Consider the following 19,181-nt stretch of genomic DNA (forward strand, 5'->3'; position numbering starts at 1 on the left):
CTTGTAAGTTACAGATCGTCTAAAACAGAGGTCTCTGAAGATTCTTTTATTCGGACTTCAGTGAGCTGGAGAAACCTCGAAAGGTCACCTCAGACATTACTACTCCTACTACTGTTACTTGGGATGACTTGGGGGCCCCACGAGTCACCCCTTGGTGCCGCCGCTGGGGTGTTTATTCCGGAGGATTGCCGGGCTGTGCAGTCGCCCCGGGCGCGGGCTGGGGGGTGGAGGCGCCAGACGGGGCGGTTGCCCACCGCGGAGGAGGCCGGGGGCGGGGTGGGCCGGGAGGAGGCGCGGGGAGGAGGGAGGAGGAGGCGCCTAGAAAAGGAGGCGCGGCCGGGAAGGTGCGGAGAGGGCCCGGCGGCGGGCGGCGGAGCGCGAAGGCGAGGCCGGGCCCGGCGTGGCTGGAGCGCGTCCAGCGGCGGCGGGCGGGCGGGCGGCAGGCCCGGCGTGGCAGCGCGGAGGGGCAGCTGCCCCGAGCGCACGGAGCCGGGCGCCCGACCGCCGGCCCCTGCTGGGCGCGGCGCGCGCGCGCGGCCCGGCCGGCCGGGGAACCGGGGACTCGGGCCGGGGGGAGCGGGTGGGCGCCGGGCCCGACGCACCGCCTCTCGGCTCTGCCCGCAGGTCCCCGGCGCGCAGCCCTCGCCCCGCCGCCGCCCGCCCCGGGCCCCGGAGCGCGGTGGAGGAGCCCGCCGAGGAGCCGGGGGCCCGCGCCCGGCGCCCCCCAGACATGGTGGGCCACCTGCATCTGCAGGGCATGGAGGAGAGCCTCAAGGAGAAGAGCCGGGAGGGCTTGCTGGACAGCCCTGACTCCGGGCTGCCCCCCAGCCCCAGCCCCAGCCCGCCCTTCTACTCCCTGGCGCCTGGCATCCTCGACGCCCGCGCGGGGGGCTCTGGCGCCTCCTCGGAGGCCCCCGGACCCGGCGAGGCCAAAGCGGTAAGCACGCGGCTTCGCGCAGAAACCGGGGACAGAGCCAGCCCCCCGGATGGGGTACTTCAGGAGCCGGGACTGGGTTCCCCCCGCCATCCCCCCAGCCAAGAAGGTGGCCTAGTGACGGCCACGCTCCGCAGGTGGGGATGGTCCAGCCTGACCCCTGCAGCCCTCTCCCTGGCTGTGGGCCTAAGGAGTGATCGTCTGTCTTGCTGTCAGCAGTAAAAGAGCAGGGGTTGAGGACTGTCCGAAATTCTCCAAGAGGCTGGCTTCAGGCTAGGTGAGCTGGAACCCCTGGCCGAAGCAGTGGACCCAGGTTCCCTGTTTACTGTTCTCCCTGTGCTGCCAACGTGAAAGACTTTTTTTTTTTTTTTTTTTTTTAACCAAACGCAGACAGGAGCCCTTCCTTCCCGGGATGTTGAGGGATGTTGACGTGGAGCTGAGGCGGTGCCTGGGGGAAGGCTGGAACCCCAGGTCAGGAGACGCAAGAGTTTTACCTCTTGCCAGACTTAGTGGGGCCTTCAGGTGGACCCCGGGGGTCACCCAGCTTGGCGGCTGGGCTGAGACTGGGTTCCCCGCACCCCTTCCCCGGCAGGCGGGAGCCAAGCGGGCGGGATCGGGCGCCTTTCGACTTGAGGAAATGACAAGTTGAGATCCGGAGGCTGCCAGCAATCCCAGTGGCATTTCCCCGTTCTTGCGGCTCTCTGCACGCCTTCACGTTGTTTCTGCCGGGTGTCCTAGCACGACTCCAGCCCGGCGCCGCTTTCCTGGGGCCCCGGCAATGCCCACCTGGTACCTCACAGGGCAGTGAATGCTTCCCCCCAGTTGGAAATCCTCCCATGAGCAGAAAGGAATGGTTCCCCTGCCTCCAGGCCTATTGACGGGAATGTCACTGGTGTCTCCCTTGCTCCTTGGTCCAGTGGGTCCCAAACTTGAGTGGGCACGGGAATCTCTCAGAGACTTTTTTTTTTTAAGTATTTATTTATCTGGCTGCACCAAGTCTTAGTTTCATCGTGCGGACTCTTAGTTGCGGTATCTGGGATCTAGTTTCCCGACCAGGGATCGAACCCAGGCCCCCTGCATTGGGAACGTGGAGTCTTAACCACTGGACCACCAGGGAGATCCCTCTCTTGGAGATCTTTAAAGAATACCCACGCCCACCTCATACCTCCAGACAGTCTCATTTGATTGGTAGAGGCTGCGACCTGGACATCAGGGTTTTTAAAACCTCCCCAGGTGATTCTCATGTGCAGCAAAGTTTGGGAACCGCTGGCTTAGACCAAAATCATGCGTTGAATTTGACCTTTGGTCCCTCTTCTGGGGGCTGTGGGTAGGAGAGGCATTCTGGACTTCCAGGAATTGATAGATGTGACCCAGGCTGTTGGCAGTGAAATTGATCCCACTGTCTGAACGCACCAGCTTTCCTGCAAGAGTGTCTCAGACTTGGCACAGTTGAATGGAAGGGGGTGGTATTTGGGCTGTTGCGTTGGGAATAAATCCCTGTGGTGTCCTACACAATGGAGCTTGGAGAAAAGGGACAGGGGACCAGCCTTCCCCTTTATTCTTTGGATGACCCGGAATCCCCCTTCTAGAAGGTTTTCTGGATGCTTTTCCTGCCGGCCAGGCCAGCCAGGGGCAGCCATAAGAACAGTGTGCCTGGCTTACTTGTCTTGGCTGTCCTAGTTGATTTTATTTTTTCCCCCTCCTTGCTAACTAGATGCCAGGTATGGAACTGAGCTGTCTCTGATCTTTTTAATTTGGCTTGAAGGCAAGACCTGGGGCTGTTTCCGCACAGGTAATGATATCTGCATTTAGATAGCCTTCCCAGGTTCTAGGAACTGTCCTAAACTCTTTACTTGGCATCAACTCATTTCATTTTCACAGTAGTCCCACGAAGTATGTAGGTGCTCTTATTACACCCATTTTCCAGAGGGGGAAGCTGAGGCACAGAGGTTAGTGACTTGCCTAAGCTGATAAGTGGTGGTGCTGGATTAGAACCCAGGGAATTGGGCTCCGGTGTCTCTACCCTTGAACCTTGCATTATCCTACCTTTCACTGTGCAGCTAATTAACTACCTGTGTTTTGTTGTTGTTGTTTTGTTTTTTTAAAAAAAACAAAACACCTCTGAACCTACAGGATTTGGAAATGGTGCTTTTAATAAAGAGAGAGGAAATGGTTGCCACAGGGAAGCCTCTTCTCAGCCCTGGGGCCTGCAGCTGGGGCACCGAGCACCTAAGTTATTGCCACACAGGCCGCCTCCACCCCCCCGCCCCCCGCAGGTTAACTCCTGTTAAACGTTGCTAATCTGGTGTTTAACAAAACCCTGCTTGCGGGCGACTCACTGACAATGCTTTCCAGGCGCAGATGTAGGCAAAATATCGGCTGCCGATCTTGCACAAAGGGACAGAAACCTCTCCTGTGTCTTGGAGTTGATGGTTTCAAATGCCCGAGAAGAGGCTGGCTGCAGGCAGGGCCAGGTTTGCTCTGGCACCCCCTTAATGGCACCTGTCAGACCATGTGGGCCTGGGGTTCAGCCTGGGGTAGGCATCTTTGTTCTGATACCCAGTTTCCTGCACTGCCTTCCTGGTCAGCGCTGGTGGCACACACCTCAGCCAGGGGGATGAGCTGCAGTTCTTTCCCCACCCCCCTGGCCACTGAGGTCCTCACGAGCTTGTCACCGTATTTATTATGCTGGAAGCGCATGTTAAATTTGCTCACCCTCTAGAAAGAGGTTCCATTTCCCCCCACTTTGTTTTAATAAGCTGGACTTAACTTCCGGACAGTACCCCGTGGATGTAGGGTAACTGGCTGGCTGCGACATTGCCCCCCAAGATGTAAACGGCACTGGGGAGCAGGCTGGGTATGAATGAATCCCTCAACCCCACCCTAACTTGATCATAGGTTTTTTTCTGGCCCACTCTGTGGACCAACGATGGTACGTTCCTGGTAATACCCAAACCAAAGGAAGATCTAGGAATCGGTCATTCGTCCCACCGGTACTTATTGAGCACCTACTGTATGCCATGTGCTGTTTTGGGCTGTGGGTGGCATAGTGGTGAACAAGATGTTCAAGGTCCCTGCCCTCGTGGAACTGGCATTCTAGTGGGAGAGACAGTCACCAACTTAAACATGTGATAAAACACCAGGTGGATTGTTCAGTGCCCTTAAGACAAAGAGCTGGGTTTGGGTAGAGCTCCTTTAGACTGGATGGTCAGGGAAGTGACATTTAATGGAAACCGGAAAACATGAGAGAGTGGCCTTTATGATCATAGGGCTGAAATGTGCGTCAGTCCAAGGGAATGGCAAGTGCAAAGGTCCTGAGGCGTGGTTGAGTTGCAGCCGTGAGGCTGGTGGAGGGCAGTGCAGGGACTTGTAGGCTAAGCTGAGGCCAGAAAGTAAAATTCCATTTGGTCTTTCCAAAATGTACTTGTGACTGTTTTATTTTTATTTTTTAAAAAGGCCTCATGAGCTCCCAGACCCTCCAAATTAGAAACCCAAATCAGAGACTTGACTGAGAAGTGCCTGTGCGGAACAGGCTCTGTGGGGGGCTTGTCTCCCTGCAGTGGGGCCCTGGTCGCCTGCAGGACACCGGGACAGCCAAGGCCGCTTGCTGGGCCAGCCAGGGTTTGCCTGTCAGCTGCATTCATCCCACAAATATTTAAGCCAGGCCTGGCTAGGGATACAGCTGTGAACAGGACAGCCGCTGTCTGTGTCACCTTTGAGCTCTCGGGGCCTGGACCTCCAGCTCCAGATTGAGGGAACACCCCATGTCCTTCCTGCCCCCCTCCCCGTCCTGCCTGGCGGAGCTGTGGGACTTGGGGGGGGGCATCATGGGGAGAGGTCGTGCCGCCAGGAAGGATGAGTGAGTGTGTGTGGCAGACACCCATCTCCCCAGGTTAACATGGCCAGTTCAGGGAACTAGCCCTGTCCCCTCTTATCACCCTCAGGGAGAGCACAGATGGCATTTGGGGTCGCAGGTCGTCTTCTCTGGGGTGCACCTTTGAGGGAACAGCCACCACTGGGGTGGGTGAGAGGAGAGGTCACCCATCTGTGGCAGATGAGGGCTCGGCCCTCCGTGGAGTGGCGACTGGAGGTGACAGTCTGAGCTGTTACCCCCTCAGATGTGGATATGGGTTCTCTAGAAGCCAGTGGCCTGGGCCGCATCGTGCCTTGCCCCGTCACCCCCATCTGATCTCCTGGGGTTTGTTTACACATCGAGTGTATGTCCGAGTGGCACACTGGGGAATTTCCCTAAGGACGAGGTGCTGGTTCCCCGGACCCAGATTCTGAGGGAAGCCCTTGGGGCCGGATCCAGGTAGAATTGGTGGTGGGGAGTGGGTTGTCTTTGCCCATCCTCGAAAATTTCCCAGGGCTGCCCAGCTCTTGGAAATCTTTGTCACTGCCAACTCTTAGGATCTTGGCTGTCACCACCCCTGCCCCCAACCCAGGACACCTGGATTTTCTCATTTCTCTGTTTCTGGTCTATGATGGTGAAACCAAGGATGAGGGCAGAGAGGGAAGGGAGTTAGGAATTTAGGGAGTTAGTGCCCAGGATTAGGAAGGATGGAAGCACAGATGGATGGACAAATGGATGGATGGATGAATGGATGCATGGATGGATGGGCAGATGGAAGGATGGACAGATGAACACATGCATGGACAGAAGGGTGGTTGGGTGGATGGATGGACAAATGGATGGGTGAATGGACAGATGGATGGATAAATGGACCGATGGATGAATGGATGGATGGATGGATAAATGGACCGATGGATGAATGGATGGATGGATGGACACACAGATGGATGGATGAATGGATGGATGGATGGATGGATGGGTAAATGGACACACAGATGGATGGATGGATGAATGGATGGATGGACAGGCAAGTGGATGGACGGATGAAGGGAAAAATGGATGGACGGGTGGATGGACAGATGGACTGAGGAGACAGAGGTCAGCCCCCATGGCCCCCTTGCAGGCTCACAGGTGTGTCCCTGACCAGCGAAGGTGCCTGTGAGCAAGCTCAGGTGCAAGAGAACCAGGTGTGTCAGGCCACGGAGGGAGAAGCCTGTTTGCTGAAAGGAAGGCCGTGAGGAGCCAGAAACCCTGGCGCCTCCTTTCAGCCCCCCTCCGCTTCATCCTGGATGAAGTGGCCTCCGGCGGAAATTGAGCAACGTCTCTGACAGCCTTGCGTCTCTGTGAAAGGCTCATCTGAGTGAGAAGTTCTACCTGTAGCTTTAGTGTGCAAAGAAGACAAATAGGCCCATGCCCTGCCAGGTGCTCTGGGGGCGAGGGAGCAAGCAGGAGCCACCTTCCTGGGAAAATGCCACTAGGCGGGGACTGACAGGGACTCTCTTGGGGGTGGGCGTGGTCTGTCCTTTGCGCCCTTGGGACTCCTGGCCTCCCTGCTGTGGGGTGGGGGAAACAGATATGGTACAAAGAGGCCTGAAGTCTGAGATCCAGGTGTCAACAGGGCCATATTCCCTCCAAGGCTCTAGGGCAGAATCCATCCCTTGTGTCTGTCCCAACTTCTGGTGGTGGCCGGCCATCCTCGGCGTGCCTTACCTTGGAGATGCACCCGTCCATCTCTCCCTCCATCCCCCCATGGCCTTCTTTCCTCTGTGTGTCCCGTGTCCAAAGTTCCCTCTTTTTATAAGGACACCAGCCATGTTGAATTAGGGCCCGCCCCCATCCAGTGGGACCGCATCTTAACTTGATCACATGTGCAAAGACCCTGTTTCCAAAGAGGGTCACATTCACAGGTCCTGGGGATTAGGACGTGAACATAGCTTTGTGGAGGCCGCAAACCAACCCACCACCATCCTGCTGGCTTGGGTCCATCGGGCACCCAAGGGCATCCTGGGGAGCAGGCCCGTCCCTGAGCCCTGCCTCCGACCTGTGATGTATGGGTTTGCTCAGTTTCACTGCTCTGAGTGCCAGACCCTGCGCCTGCGCTTTTTGGGGGCTCCGGGGCTCCCCGAGCCTGGCCCACTCGCCGCCTCTGTTGTGCCGTGTTGTGCAACGAGCCTTTTGGAGCCCTTCCCCTCACCCCAGGATTTGCCGCCAATACCCGAGGCCTTTCGTAAAAAGGATGAGAACTCTTGGGGCGTAAATGTCCCTCCTTGGATCACTTTCTTCACGGGTGCAGGTCAGCGCCCACCTTAGCCCAGCATGGGAGCTTTTGGTCTCAAATCCCAAAACACGCCGAAGATAATCAGTTTAATTCCAATCGCGATAGAAGCCATCCCCCGCCAGTGAGGTCAGTGGCCTGAGAAAGGCTGTTTCGGCCCTTACAAAGGTTCCCTGTGGCTTTGGTGAGGACGCCCTTCTCCCATGTCAGTGTGGGGTCTCCCCGGACCCTTCCTCCTGCCACTTACCCTCCACTGATGGGGGCTTGATACTCCCTAAGCAGAAGGTTCTGTGGGTCACACGTGGCTTCAGCCACGTCCCGTGCGGTGGCAGGTGGGGGACCGCCGTGTGTCACACCGCTGCGCCATCCCTACCTGTCACTGCCAGCCAGGCCCGGACCCCCGGTGGGGCTGGGCTGTCACCGCGTGGCACGGAGCTCTCACGACGGAGCACTTACCTTTCTTTGCCGTCCTGTGGGCCGTGCCCTGCACCGCAGCCGGGAAGGGGGAGCTCCCAGACGCCGGGGTGTATTTTTACTTCCAGGCGTGGACTATGTGTCCTCGCCCGGCGGCTCCAGGGAAGACGCATGAATCACTGGGTGAGGCGGGTGGGGCGCGGTAGGCGGAGGGCAGCCCACTGTTCTCTGGGTCCCACTCTCTCAGAAGCCTTCCCTGGTCCCTACACACACCCCCTGCCTGCCCAGGAGACCAGGGAGCCAGAGCAGCCCCCTCCCCAGGCTAGCACAGGGCTCTCCCGGTCCCTAGAAGGAGCTGGGGGCTGGAGGCTGGCCCAGCCGTGTCGCCATCCCAGGGTGGGCGTGTGTGGCGTCTGGGAGTCCGGGGTCCGGCCTTCAGCTCTCAGCTCCCCTGTGCCTTCCCCTGCCCCTGCAGCCCAGGGCTGCGAGGGGCCCCGAGGACACCGGCCAGCTTGCGCCCAGGCATCAGCCTCATTGTACAGACGAGCAAACTGAGGCACGGTGAGCGGGTGGCTGGCAGAGGTGGGTTTCTCGACGGGTCCTTTTCAGAGGGAAGCAAGCACCAGGGCCTTCAGGGAAGCGAGCTGGGATGTGGCTGACCCAGGGTTGGGGGGCGGTGAGGGGAGCAGGGTGCCTGGGAGCTTTCTTTGCTCCAGTGGCCCAGGCCAGGCCATCAGGTGCAGCGCCAGCAGCAGGGGGTCCCCTGGGCGCTGGAGCCCAAGCCCCGTCCCCGGCCCGCCCCCCACGCTGGAGGCTCCGATGGGAATGTGAGTCCAGCGTGGCTGGAGGGCCGCCCTTGCAGGGCCAGCGGTGTGCCTTCCTGGCCGGCTCCCGGGGTTGGCTGGGCTCCGCGCGCGGCGCTGCCATGTTGATGTTAAAACACCGCTGCAGCCGCAAGACTCGGCTGTGAGCTTCCGGAGCCTGGCGGCTGCGGGCCGGCCGGAACTGCCTCTGGTCCCTGGAGCCCTGCGGGGGCAGCCTCAGGCCTCGCGGCGACTGCCTGAGCTGTCTCGTCGCCCCCGGGGCCCCTGGATGCCCGCCTGCGTCTGGATTTTCAGAGGCTTCCTCTCTCTCTTGTATCGTGTTCCCAGGTGGGGCAGGTTTTAGCTGTTTTTCCACCAGGGCCCTTTGGAAAACGGTGCCCAGAGCTCCAGCTTCCTGGCCTCATCTGTGAAGTCAGCCTTGTCCCCTCTGCTGGCAGCCAGTGTGGGGAGCGAGATCCGGCCAGAATGGGGCCCCAAATGTGCCCTCGGGCCGTGCCAGGAGGTTCAGGTGGACCCGAGAGGGATGGTGGTACCCAGCTCTGCACCGAAGGCTTTTCCTCCCAAGGAAGTCCTCCCTGCTCATGAGCTTGGGAATTGTTCTTTCTTGGGGGTGGGGGTGGGGGGATGGAGACCAGTAGCAGGCTTCCCCTCCCTCCCTCCAGCCCTTCCACCTAGAGACACCTCCCCAAACCTTAGCACCCACGTCCACAGCCCCTCACACGCCTGCCTCATCCTCTCTCCCCTTCAGTGTCCACAGGAAGAGCCCTGGGAGGCACTGTGCCTCATCCGACTCACACAGGGCCTGGCGCACAGTAGGTGTTCGGCGCACAGTAGGTGCTCAGCAAACCCCTGAACACATTTGGCAAAGTGCCATACTTCACACTTCAGATAGTCTTGCGGGGAGAGAGTCTGATTTTTATGAGCATCAAGTCATGGAGTTTCACAGCTGGAGGCCAGTGCTGATTTCACAGAGCCACAGAGGATGCCAGAAGTGCCTACATCTTGTCACTGTTTTATTTTATTTTTTTAACTTTTTTTTTTTTTTTTAATTTTTGGCCATGCCGCGTGGCTTGTAGGATCTTAGTTCCCCAACCAGGGATTGAACTCGGGCCATGGCGGTGAAAGTGTGGAGTCCTAACCGCTGGACCGCCTGGGAATTCCCATCACTATTTTATTTTTAAATTTAAAGCTCCTGAATGATGTGCACTTGCTTCTGAAAGGTAGGAGCAGGGTTGTCTCAAGGTTAAAAAGGGTGTGGATTGTACCTCTCTCTCCTGAGAGGACCCCCCCCTCAGCACCACCCCTCGAGCCTTTGTGAAAAGCACTCAGAAAACAAGCCTTTTCTCCATAGGCTTGTATTCTTGAGACTTTTATACAAGAATTTTATGTGGCGCTTGCTCCGTGCCGGGCGCTGTCCCACACATTCACACACTTTGAATCATGGTCCTGACTGCAGCCTGGGAGGCGGGCGCTCCTGTTGCCCCGCTTCGGGGACCGGGAGGCTGCAGCCCCGAGAGGGGAGTTGTTTGCTGGGTCACGTGGTGTATTAGCTTCCTGTCGCTGCTCTAACAAATGACCCCACGCATAGTGGCTTAAAACAACACAGATTTAATATCTTACAGTTCGAAAGGTTAGAAATCTAAAACAGCTTTCACGGGCTAAAACCAAGGATTTTGGCAAGGCATCCTCTCTGGATGCTCTAGGGGATAATTCTCGCCTTTCCCACCTTCTAGAGGCTGCCCACAGTCCTTGGCTCCTGGCCTCGTCCGTCCTTAAGGCAGCAGCATAATGCCCTCAATTTCTTTCTGACTCTGACCCCCCCTGCCTCCCTCTTTCACTTATAAGGACCCTTGTGAAGACATTGGGGGCCCACTGGATATTCCAGGACAGCCTTCCCATCTCAAGATCCTTAACCACATGTGCAAAGTCCCTTTTGCCCTGTAAGGTCACACATTCCCAGGTTCTGGGGATTAGGACGTGCACATCTTGGGGGCCATTATTCCACCTGCCATGCCCAGCAAGGGAGAGATGGGACAGCTTGATGACAGCTGCTGGGGGCCTATGGAGAACCGCCTCTTTCTCCAAGTCTTAGATCTTTTCTTCCTGTGGTCCTTTCTCGGCCCCTGTTCTGGGGACGCTGTGATCAGCTGAGGAGGGGGCTGTGGTGACCACGTCCATAGGCTGATAGCAGATTTGATCTTTTCTTCCTGTGGTCCTTCCTCGGCCCCTGTTCTGGGGACGCTGTGATCAGCTGAGGAGGGGGCTGTGGTGACCACGTCCACAGGCTGATAGCAGATTTGAAGACAGGTGTGGGCCTGGCCAAGGGCTCACAGGACGGGGTGGGGAGAGGTGGAAGGGGAGCAGGGCGCTGCTTTGCATGTGTGAGGTCCTGCCTTTGGACAGCATGGGGTCTGCGAGGTGCCAGGCCCTGGGGCCAGAGAGGTCATCAGGTCCTGAATCTTAAGGAACTCACGGCTGGGGGTGACACACAAAGGGGTCGCAGCAATGGAGACCAGCAGGTGGGAGCTCCAGGAACCCCTCAGAGGATGCTGGGGAAGACAAGGGAGCTGATGCCTGAGTTCTCACCCTGGACGGACCAAGTGAGAAGGAAAGGGAAGGACGTTCCTAGTACAGGGAACAGCATAAGCCAAGGCACAGAGGCAGCCTGGGCCGTGGCCAAGGCGAGTGAAAGATATATGGGCAGAAGCCTGCGTGGGAAGCGCCCTGATCCTGTGTGTGAGGTCAAGCTTGCTCTGAGCAGGAGGTGACAGGACAGGTCTTGGGGCTGCAGCGCCCGTCCCGTGGGCCTGAGAGGCAGCCGGGGAACATGGGTGAGGGCTCAGACTCTGGAGCCAGACCGCCAGGGTTCCAACCCCAGCTCTGCCTCTTGCTAGCTGTGTGGCCTCAGGCAAGTTACTTAGCCACTCTGGGCCTCAGTTTCAGCATCTATAAAATGGGGATGCGAGTAACAGCTCCCTCCCATGATCGAATGTATGGATACATGGAGTGCTCAGAGCAACGACTGGTGCGGTTAGCGCTCAGAAAGCATAGCTGCTGTGATCTCTCCTCAGCCAGGCGAGGACAAGGAGAGCCTCGTGAAGGAGTGGAATGAGGGGCCCACAGCCATGCACCAAGAAGGGCCGGGAACTCTTCCCTCGATGAGCACGGTTTTCAGTCCCTCGCAGAGCTCCGACCTGCCGTGTCACCCAGGGGTGCAGCTTGTGAGGCTTAGGCTCAGGGGCTCCCTGAGAGGGGTCCCAGTTCTACAGGTCTCTGAGCCTGGCTCCTGGGGCTCGGGTGGGCTGTGCGTTGTAGAAAGAGGCCGTTACCACGTCCCCTTATTGAGATGCCCAGGAACTGAGGGGCAGGCCGGTGGTTGGGTGGGGAGCCGTGGGCATCAGAGCGCTTGGATTCCACAGAGGGACGCTGGGGTGGGCTTCCCGATGGACCCCGCGAAGCAGGCTTCCAGAAAACCAGGACTGGAGTGGTGTGGGGCAACCCTTGTGCCCGGCGGGGAGCTGAGGTTGCAGTGCCAAAGGGCTGCTCACGTGACCCTGTGTCCCTGGCTCTCCCCCACAGCCCCTCCCCCTCCCCCCGAGCTCCCCGGCGCGCGAGATGAGGCCCCGGATGCTGCCCGTGTTCTTTGGGGAGAGCATTGAGGTGAACCCAGAGCCCACGCCCGAGATCCGGTGAGTGGGGCAGCGGGGCCGGGTGGGGCGGGGCGGCCAGGCTGGGGCGCTCAGCAGGCTCCCCTCCCTCTAGGCAGGCCCTCCGCGTGCTGCTCCCCGAGGAGGCCTGGCCATGATTTGAAGAGACTCTGTCCCCAGGTGGCCTTCCCTGCCACCTCCCCAGCCCGTCCTGGGCCCACATGCGACCATTTCCACACTGACCTTCACCCCCAACCTGGCTGGTTTTTATTTTGAATTTGCCCCTTTATCCCCCGGGGAGCCATTGCCCTGAATGTGTATTAGGTGCCCTCCCACGCGTAGGACATCTCAGGTGGCACCTGCACTTCTGAGTTAAGGCCACCCCACCAGGAGCTTTCCCCCAGCCGTCTGCCTTCCTCGGAGGGCTTCGGGGATCGGGCTTCCAGAAGGTGGAGTCTAGGGTCCGTGGGTCTCACCCGCGTATCCCTGGGACGCTCAGGATGGATTTGTCCACGTCGCCCTGGCCTGCCCAGGGGTGTGGGACCCACTACCTCCTCCCGCTCCACCTCTGGATAGGGTCCCAGGAGACAAACAGATCCCCTTTAAAGGTTTTTCTCCCCAAAGAGCTCTCCTTTTAAGTTTTTATTACAGAGGCCCCAGCCAGGGTGGATGCGAGCTGCCTGGGCTCTTGGGACCCCTGCTTCCCTTCCCACGCGGATCACCTGTGGGGTGCAGCGGGGAGGGAGACAGGTGAAGTCCCCACGCCCCTCCGCGGAGCTTTTCCTTCCAGTGTGATGATCTGGGAGCAGAGCTGGGGGCGCTGACCAGTTGGTCACTCGTAAGGAGTGTCACTCACCTAGAGGTGCTGAGGCTACTTGGTGGGAAACTTATTTTGATAACATTTCAAACTTAAGGAAAGTTGCAGGAAGACTACAGGGAACCCCCGTTAAACAGATTCATTGGCTCTTTCCACTTGGCCCCGTTGGCTAGAATATCTGCTCACTGTCTCGTTCTACATAAACGAAACTTTCTTCTGATCCGTTTGAGAGGATGTCAGTGACACCGTGACCTTGAACCTCTAACTCCGGCTGGTGTCCTTCCTCAGAAGAGGGACATCCTCTCACATAATGACAGTGCACTTGCCGAAATCGGGCCAGCTAAAGCTGAAACACGACCACTGCCTGGTCCAGTTCCGCCCACTGTTCCCAAATGTCCTTTTATGGCCTATTTTTATCCCAGTTCAGGATCCAGCCAGAGTCACGAGCGGCATTTAACTGTCCCGTCTCTCGAGTTTCCTCCAAGCCAGCTGGGTCCCTCAGCCCCCCCTTGCCCTTTTGACCTGGGCGTTTCGGAAGAGCCCAGGCCGTTCTGTGTTCGCACTGCCCCCGACCACGCGGGACAGTGACCTGGTTGCCCCGTCCGGGCCTCACCCCCGTGCTCCCGCCCTCCACCCCTCCCCCGCAGCTGCAATTCTGAGGTCAAGTACGCCTCGGAGAAGCACTTCCGGGACAAGGTCTTCTACGCGCCGGTGCCCACGGTCACGGCCTACAGCGAGACGATCGTGGCCGCGCCTAACTGCACTTGGCGCAGCTACCGCAGCCAGCTGACCCTGGAGCCGCGGCCGCGCGCCCTGCGCTTTCGGAGCACCACCATCATCTTCCCCAAGCGCGCGCGTAGCTCCTTCCGCACCACCCTGCACCTCAGCCTGGGCCGGCCCCGCCGCTGGTTCACGGCCAGCGTGCAGCTGCAGCTGTGCCCGCGCCCCGGGCCCGGCCTGCCGGGCCCCGCGCCGCTCTGACCGGCAGCCCGGCCCCCGCTGCGGCCGGAGGACGGGCTCCACGATCGGGAGGGACCCTGGGCTGTGTCTTGCCCGCGCCGCATCCGCTTTCTCAGCACCTACCCGGTGAGGCAGCGTGGGCCTGGCTTTCCCGAGGAGCACGGGGTGGGGGCAGGTGGGTAGGTGGTGCCCGCCCCGACGGCCTGGGAGAGAAGAAGGTGTGTGTCCTTGGCTGCCCTTGAAGCGGGGGACACCCCCGAACGCCGGCAGGACAGAGGCATCCGTCCCAGCCTTGGCCGGGGGGCCGCCCACCGACCCCGGCTCCCAGGCCACGTGGGAGGGAAGAGGGGTGCCATCCAGACACCCGCCGCCCCTGGAGGGGGCTGTTTCCAGAGCAGGCCTCTCAAATGTGTGCAGCTGGACGCCCAGAGCCATAGCCCAGCAACCTCTGGTGGACAGGGAGCCGGGAGGCTGGGCGAAAGCTGGAAACGCTGCCAGGGCTGGTTGTGGGTTGTGTGTGGGGAGCGGCCTGGAGGAGCCCTGCCCGCGCTGTCCCAGTGCCCGTGCCCCAGTGCGGAGGATGGAGGGCGTAGCCCGTCTGCACCGAGGCCTTTGAGCTCTGTGTCCGGAGCCTCGCCCGCAGGGCATCCTGCTAACCTCTGTCCTGACACCTTCAGGACCAGGACTCTGGACCGTCAGAGCCCTCGAGCCAGGTGCCAAGGGGAGGCGTCTGAGCCGTTGGAAATGACCACCGCCACCTGCCCGAGGCTCCCGGCCAGCTGTCAGCTTTCAGAGATTCCGTGGGGTCCAGCTGCCCTCGCTCAGGCCTCCCGTTCCTACAGTGATGACGCTGCAGTGGCCAGTGCTGCAGGGTTCACCGCACACGTGCAAGGTCAGGGGAGGAAGACGGGAGACCCTTGTGCTGCCTGGGAAGAGCCAGGATACGTGGGTGCTGGGGCCACGGCCTGGGGCTGCCCGCCACCAGTGCCCCAGAAGCCCCCAACGTGGCCATGGAGATGCCTTCAGACCTGATTGGACCCAGCAGGTGGAGGCTGCCCGCCACTGCTCCGGCATCCCCCCAAGACGGGGCTTTAGCTCCCTCGCTGCGGGGAGGGGCAGCTCGGAGCTAACGTTCAGGAGACGCGAAGTGACTGATATATTTTTATGTATCTACAGACTGTGCATGTTCTCGCCACAGAGATGCTTTCTGATTAACAAAGAAATAACTTAAGAATCAATTGATTATCTTAATAAAATGTGCAGACTCGAAGAGACTCCCTCTTCCGTGTTTCTGAGACCCTCAGAGCCCACCGTGGGTGGGACTGGTCTTCATAGGCCCATGGTCCCTCCCCCGTGCTCACAGGGGACAGGGAGACACTTGGAAAGCTCAGAGAGAGCCCTGTGCCCCTCACCCCATCCCTGTAGACAGCCTGAGTGCGCCAGCTTCACCCAGGAGCTAGGCAATAAATGCAGAGGCCCAGCGCCCACGCTGGGACTTGGGTCTGACTCCAGGAGGGTCCCGGGAATCTGCACGTTTGACGCTCCTGTGCTTTGCATTCCGCACGCCAGCCCTCGGCACCTGCAGACGCCCAAAGCCAGCTCTGTCCCCAGAGAAGGGCCCGGGCTGCCTCTGCAAAGCAGGTGGCCTCGGCCTTGTTACACCCTCTACGTATCTGGTCCACATCCTTGGAGGGGCCTCTGGGGCCCCAGACCGTGAGTGAGGAGGACATTCGGCAGCCTCGGGGCAGTGTCCTCGAGTGGGAGAGTGCGAGTGTCTTTGCAGGGGCTCCTGCCTCGATGGAGGAGGATGTCTAACAGGGCGGGGCCAGGGTGAAAGCCAGGAGGGCGGGGCCAAGGGACAGGGTCATGTCACTGAGAGGAAGAACCTGGAGGCCTCGGCTGCTCAGCGCAGGCAAGCAGGGTGCAGACACAGCCTTGGGAACTCCGAGAGCGCAGCCTGTGTAGAGACGGGCTTCTGTGCAGACACACGCTGGGGGTCGCACCGCTGGCACCAGGCAAATTCAGCTGCACGAGTTGGCTTTCCAATCACAACCCTGATCTCCCCGCTTGGGAAGAAAAATGGGTTGGGCTTCCTGACACGTGCAATTATGGTGCCAACGAACCCAGTGACCTTGGAGATGTCTCTGGGGTTGCCCTTCAAGAAACAACTTCTGCGGCGTGCAGTGAGCTGATGGCCTCTAACTAGAGCTTTGCAGCAGCTGCCAGGCTCCTCCCGGGCGCCCCGCCAGTGGGAGCGTGGTGGGACGGGACCAGCTGACCGAGGCCCAGTCCCTGCCAGGCCCTGCTTCCTGTCCCTTTTGTCTTTCACCAGCATCACCCGATAGGCCTCGTACCCTCCTGACTCCATCCTAGCACCTCCCCGAGGACCCGGGCAGCACATGTCAGACAAGACCGTCTCCTTTGATCATGCAAACGGCTTCCGCCTTCCCTGATGACCTTGGAACTCCAGCCTGTCTCCTTGTACGGCTGGGGCTCCATGAGGCCCAACCTGGGAGGAAGACGTGGGGGGCAAGGGCTGCGGCCCGTCAGGCCCCCAAGTGCACCCCGGTTTCCCTCTGAAGCAGCTGTCCGTCCTGCGGGAACCCAGAGGACTTGGAGACCTGGCAGAAAGAGGTGCCAGCTTCGTCTAGGTCCTGTCCCAGCCCTTGGGATTTCCACCCCCAAAATAAAGAGCCTGGAGGCCAGTGACCCCACTGCCCGGCTTAGGGTGCTGCCTGCAGAAGGCCCTTCTGTCCTCACTCCCCAGATCCAGACGCACTGGGCAAGGGGGGGGCAGAGGTCGCTCACTGAAGCCCCCTGGGAGGGGAAGACCAACGTGGGGAGGGCACGGTGGCTGGAGAAAAAGCCTGTCGCTTAACTTCTCTAAGCATCTGCAAGGCAGGCACATGGCCTTACCTGCCTGGCGGCTGGGACAGTGAGAATCTGTGCTGGTAAAGCTTGGGCTGCCATCGAATCAAGCCGGGACCCTGCTGGGGGCGGGTCAGGGCGTCCATCTCTCTCGAAGGGGCAGAAACACTCCCCAATGTCGAGGGCCGGCTCTGGCCCCAAACACCCATCCTGAGCCCCTCGCTCAGCCTCTTCTGCTGTCGCCCCGGCCAATCTCTGGGCTCATCTCTGGGTTCACACTCGCAGGCCTCCAATCAAGCTCGGCGGCCCCCGCCCCACAAACAGGTGCCCCGTCCGTCCGAGGTCTCGTCTCTCCTCCCCAGAGTAGCCTTGGTGAGAACAAACAACAGCCCTGGCAGCTGACACGTACACGGAGCGCTGCCTTTGTCTGCAGACCGCTTGGCCCTGCTGTCAGAATTTTCTGCATTTAATCTTCCCAGTGAGCCTGTGAGGTAGCTGGTGAGACATTCTGATGAGGAAGCGGGACCTGGCTGAACCCCGGAGAAGGGGGGGGTGGAAGGACAGCCCGTCACGTGGCTGCCACAGCTAAACCCTCCCGGCTTCCTGGAGAAGCCATGAAAACAAATGCGTCTCCTTTGATGGCCCTCCTTGGCCTTCTAAAGGTGGAATGACCAGGGGGCCCTCCCACCAGCTGCCAGCGATCAAATCAGTTTATCCCCGTAATATGCAAACAAGCGGCACTGTTGCAGGACCACCTGGAGTTTTTCTCTCTTCTCTCTCCTTTCCTCGCAAACCCATTCTTTCTTTCTTGCCTTGTCCCACTGACTCCTGCACAGGCGAGTAAACCGTGTCTCTATAGAGCTACACAGCCCATCTCTGAGGTACTCCTCACAGCAATATCATTATCCTATTTTACAGATGGGGAGACAGAGGCACAGAGGGTTCAAATGGCTTGGCCAGGGTCACGTGGCCATTACGTGGCAGCTGGCTCCACAGTCTGTCTTTACTCGTGTGCTGCACACCCCCCTCTCGCCTGCCCCATACGTGGCCTGGCCCCATCCCCACTCCCCGAGGCAGTGGGGCTCTGTCCTGGCCTTCTCTACCATGCCAACCCCCATGCTGGCCCTGCACTAGCCTCCTGGCCTGTTTCTCCCTCAATGCACCCAGCACCCTTGTGAGCCAACAAGACCCAATTTCAGAAAACCAGCAAATCACCTTACTGGACATTGACTATTCCATCTCCGAAATTCCAGGGCCTCCACACTGCCTTATGTCTAAGCCACCCTGGGCTCCTGAATGCCCCTGGCTGGGTTTCACCTCCCAGCCTTTGCCTACCCAGGTTCTTTCCACTCAGCCTATCCCCTCCCCAAGAACCACCACCTCCAGGAAGCCACCCCGACTGCTCCAGGTCAGCTGTCACAGTGTCTGCGTCACCTGGCCCGAGATGGGCTTGTCTTGAGCCAACCCTAGTGCTGTAGGGACCAGCCCGTTCCTGACCCCGCTGTGGGCGGCAGCTCTTCGGGTTGGTGGGCCGGGACTCCCTCTGCAGAGCCGCTTGTGCCCTTACTGGAGAACTCCTGGCCAGAAAGAAGTGAAGGGACCAGGTTCTAGCTCTGACCTTGGGCACCACCCTCACCATCATAGTGAGGGCTGCAAGTCACCGGCATCAGAGACACCTGGGCCGCTGGATGAAAACACAGATTCCCAGCCCCAACCCTGGACCTAGAGAATCATTCCTATCCTCTGGGTGGGGCCCAGGAATCTGCATTCTAACCAACGTCACAATGTTCTAGGATGCGGGGAAATTAGCCAGCAAGTGTCCTGCGCTTTGCAGATCACGTTCTCATTTTCTATGGAATCGGATCCTCACAGCGTCAGTTCAGCTCAACAGTCGCCAGGGGCTCAGTCAACAACAGAGTCAGGAAGAGAAAGGCAAGAGCTTTGCTCTCGAGGGGTTCTGTCCAGTAGCTTGCAGGGTGTTTGCAAAGACCCAGAGGAGAGAGAAGATGGGGAGGGATAATGGGTTCTTAGAGGAGGGAATGACCCAGCTGGGTTTTGAAGTATGTGTAGGAGTTTTCCAGAGAGATGGGGATCAGGGAACAGCAGGGGCCTCCATTTTAAGATGGAGCAGTAAGAAAACCAAACAAGATGGGGGTGGAATGAACCCTTTGTGGGGGGCTGAGGACTGGCTGGGTGAGGTTGGAAGAGAGGGTGGACCCTTCACAGGCACCAGGAGGCCGTGAGCTCTCCCTACACCCCACAAACATCACTGTGTGGGGTCTGTGCCACTGGCCCTCACAGAAGACAGAGGTGCCAAGTGGTGTCAATTCTGAGGCCATGGAGACAGGGGGATGGCAGAGATGAGCCTGTGGGCTGACACTTGTGTCCCTCCCACCCCCGTATCACTCTGGTCTGACTACAGCTGAGGGAAGTGCCATGGGATGCTGGGTGGCACCAGCAGGCATGGCCAACCCCCTGTGGCTGGTGTGGCCAGCACGACCTGACCCATCCTGGATTCCAGGTGGGGGCTGGCCTGCACCCGGGACGGGAGGGAGGCCCCGAGCAGGACAAGACTGTTTTCTGGCCCAA

At 59.4% G+C, this 19,181-nt stretch overlaps 1 protein-coding gene across 3 annotated transcripts; it reads left to right on the forward strand.

The window, feature by feature from the left end:
• Positions 1–447: 447 nt before the first annotated feature.
• RFLNA (refilin A) lies at positions 448–14,994 on the forward strand. 3 transcript variants are annotated; one of them, XM_082418358.1, is made up of 3 exons: positions 448–937; positions 11,880–11,989; positions 13,412–14,994. In XM_082418358.1, the coding sequence occupies exons 1-3, from the start codon at positions 731–733 to the stop codon at positions 13,743–13,745; spliced, it is 651 nt and encodes a 216-aa protein (XP_082274484.1). In that variant the 5' UTR covers positions 448–730; the 3' UTR covers positions 13,746–14,994. The 3 variants fall into 3 exon arrangements, with proteins under 3 accessions (XP_082274484.1, XP_082274483.1, XP_082274482.1); XM_082418357.1 differs by lacking the exon at positions 448–937 and adding an exon at positions 1,383–1,405; XM_082418356.1 differs by lacking the exon at positions 448–937 and adding an exon at positions 2,649–2,726.
• Positions 14,995–19,181: the final 4,187 nt, after the last annotated feature.

This window comes from Balaenoptera physalus (genome assembly GCF_965194825.1).
Source record: "Balaenoptera physalus genome assembly, chromosome: 12".
Lineage (NCBI taxonomy): Eukaryota > Metazoa > Chordata > Mammalia > Artiodactyla > Balaenopteridae > Balaenoptera > Balaenoptera physalus.

Bases quoted from the DNA above. Each gene is read 5' to 3' on its own strand.
- RFLNA (XM_082418358.1), top strand. From the start codon at position 731: ATGGTGGGCCACCTGCATCTGCAGGGCATGGAGGAGAGCCTCAAGGAG. The intron at 938-11,879 runs GTAAGCACGCGG...TCTCCCCCACAG, and splicing joins GACCCGGCGAGGCCAAAGCG to CCCCTCCCCCTCCCCCCGAG. The intron at 11,990-13,411 runs GTGAGTGGGGCA...CCTCCCCCGCAG, and splicing joins GAGCCCACGCCCGAGATCCG to CTGCAATTCTGAGGTCAAGT.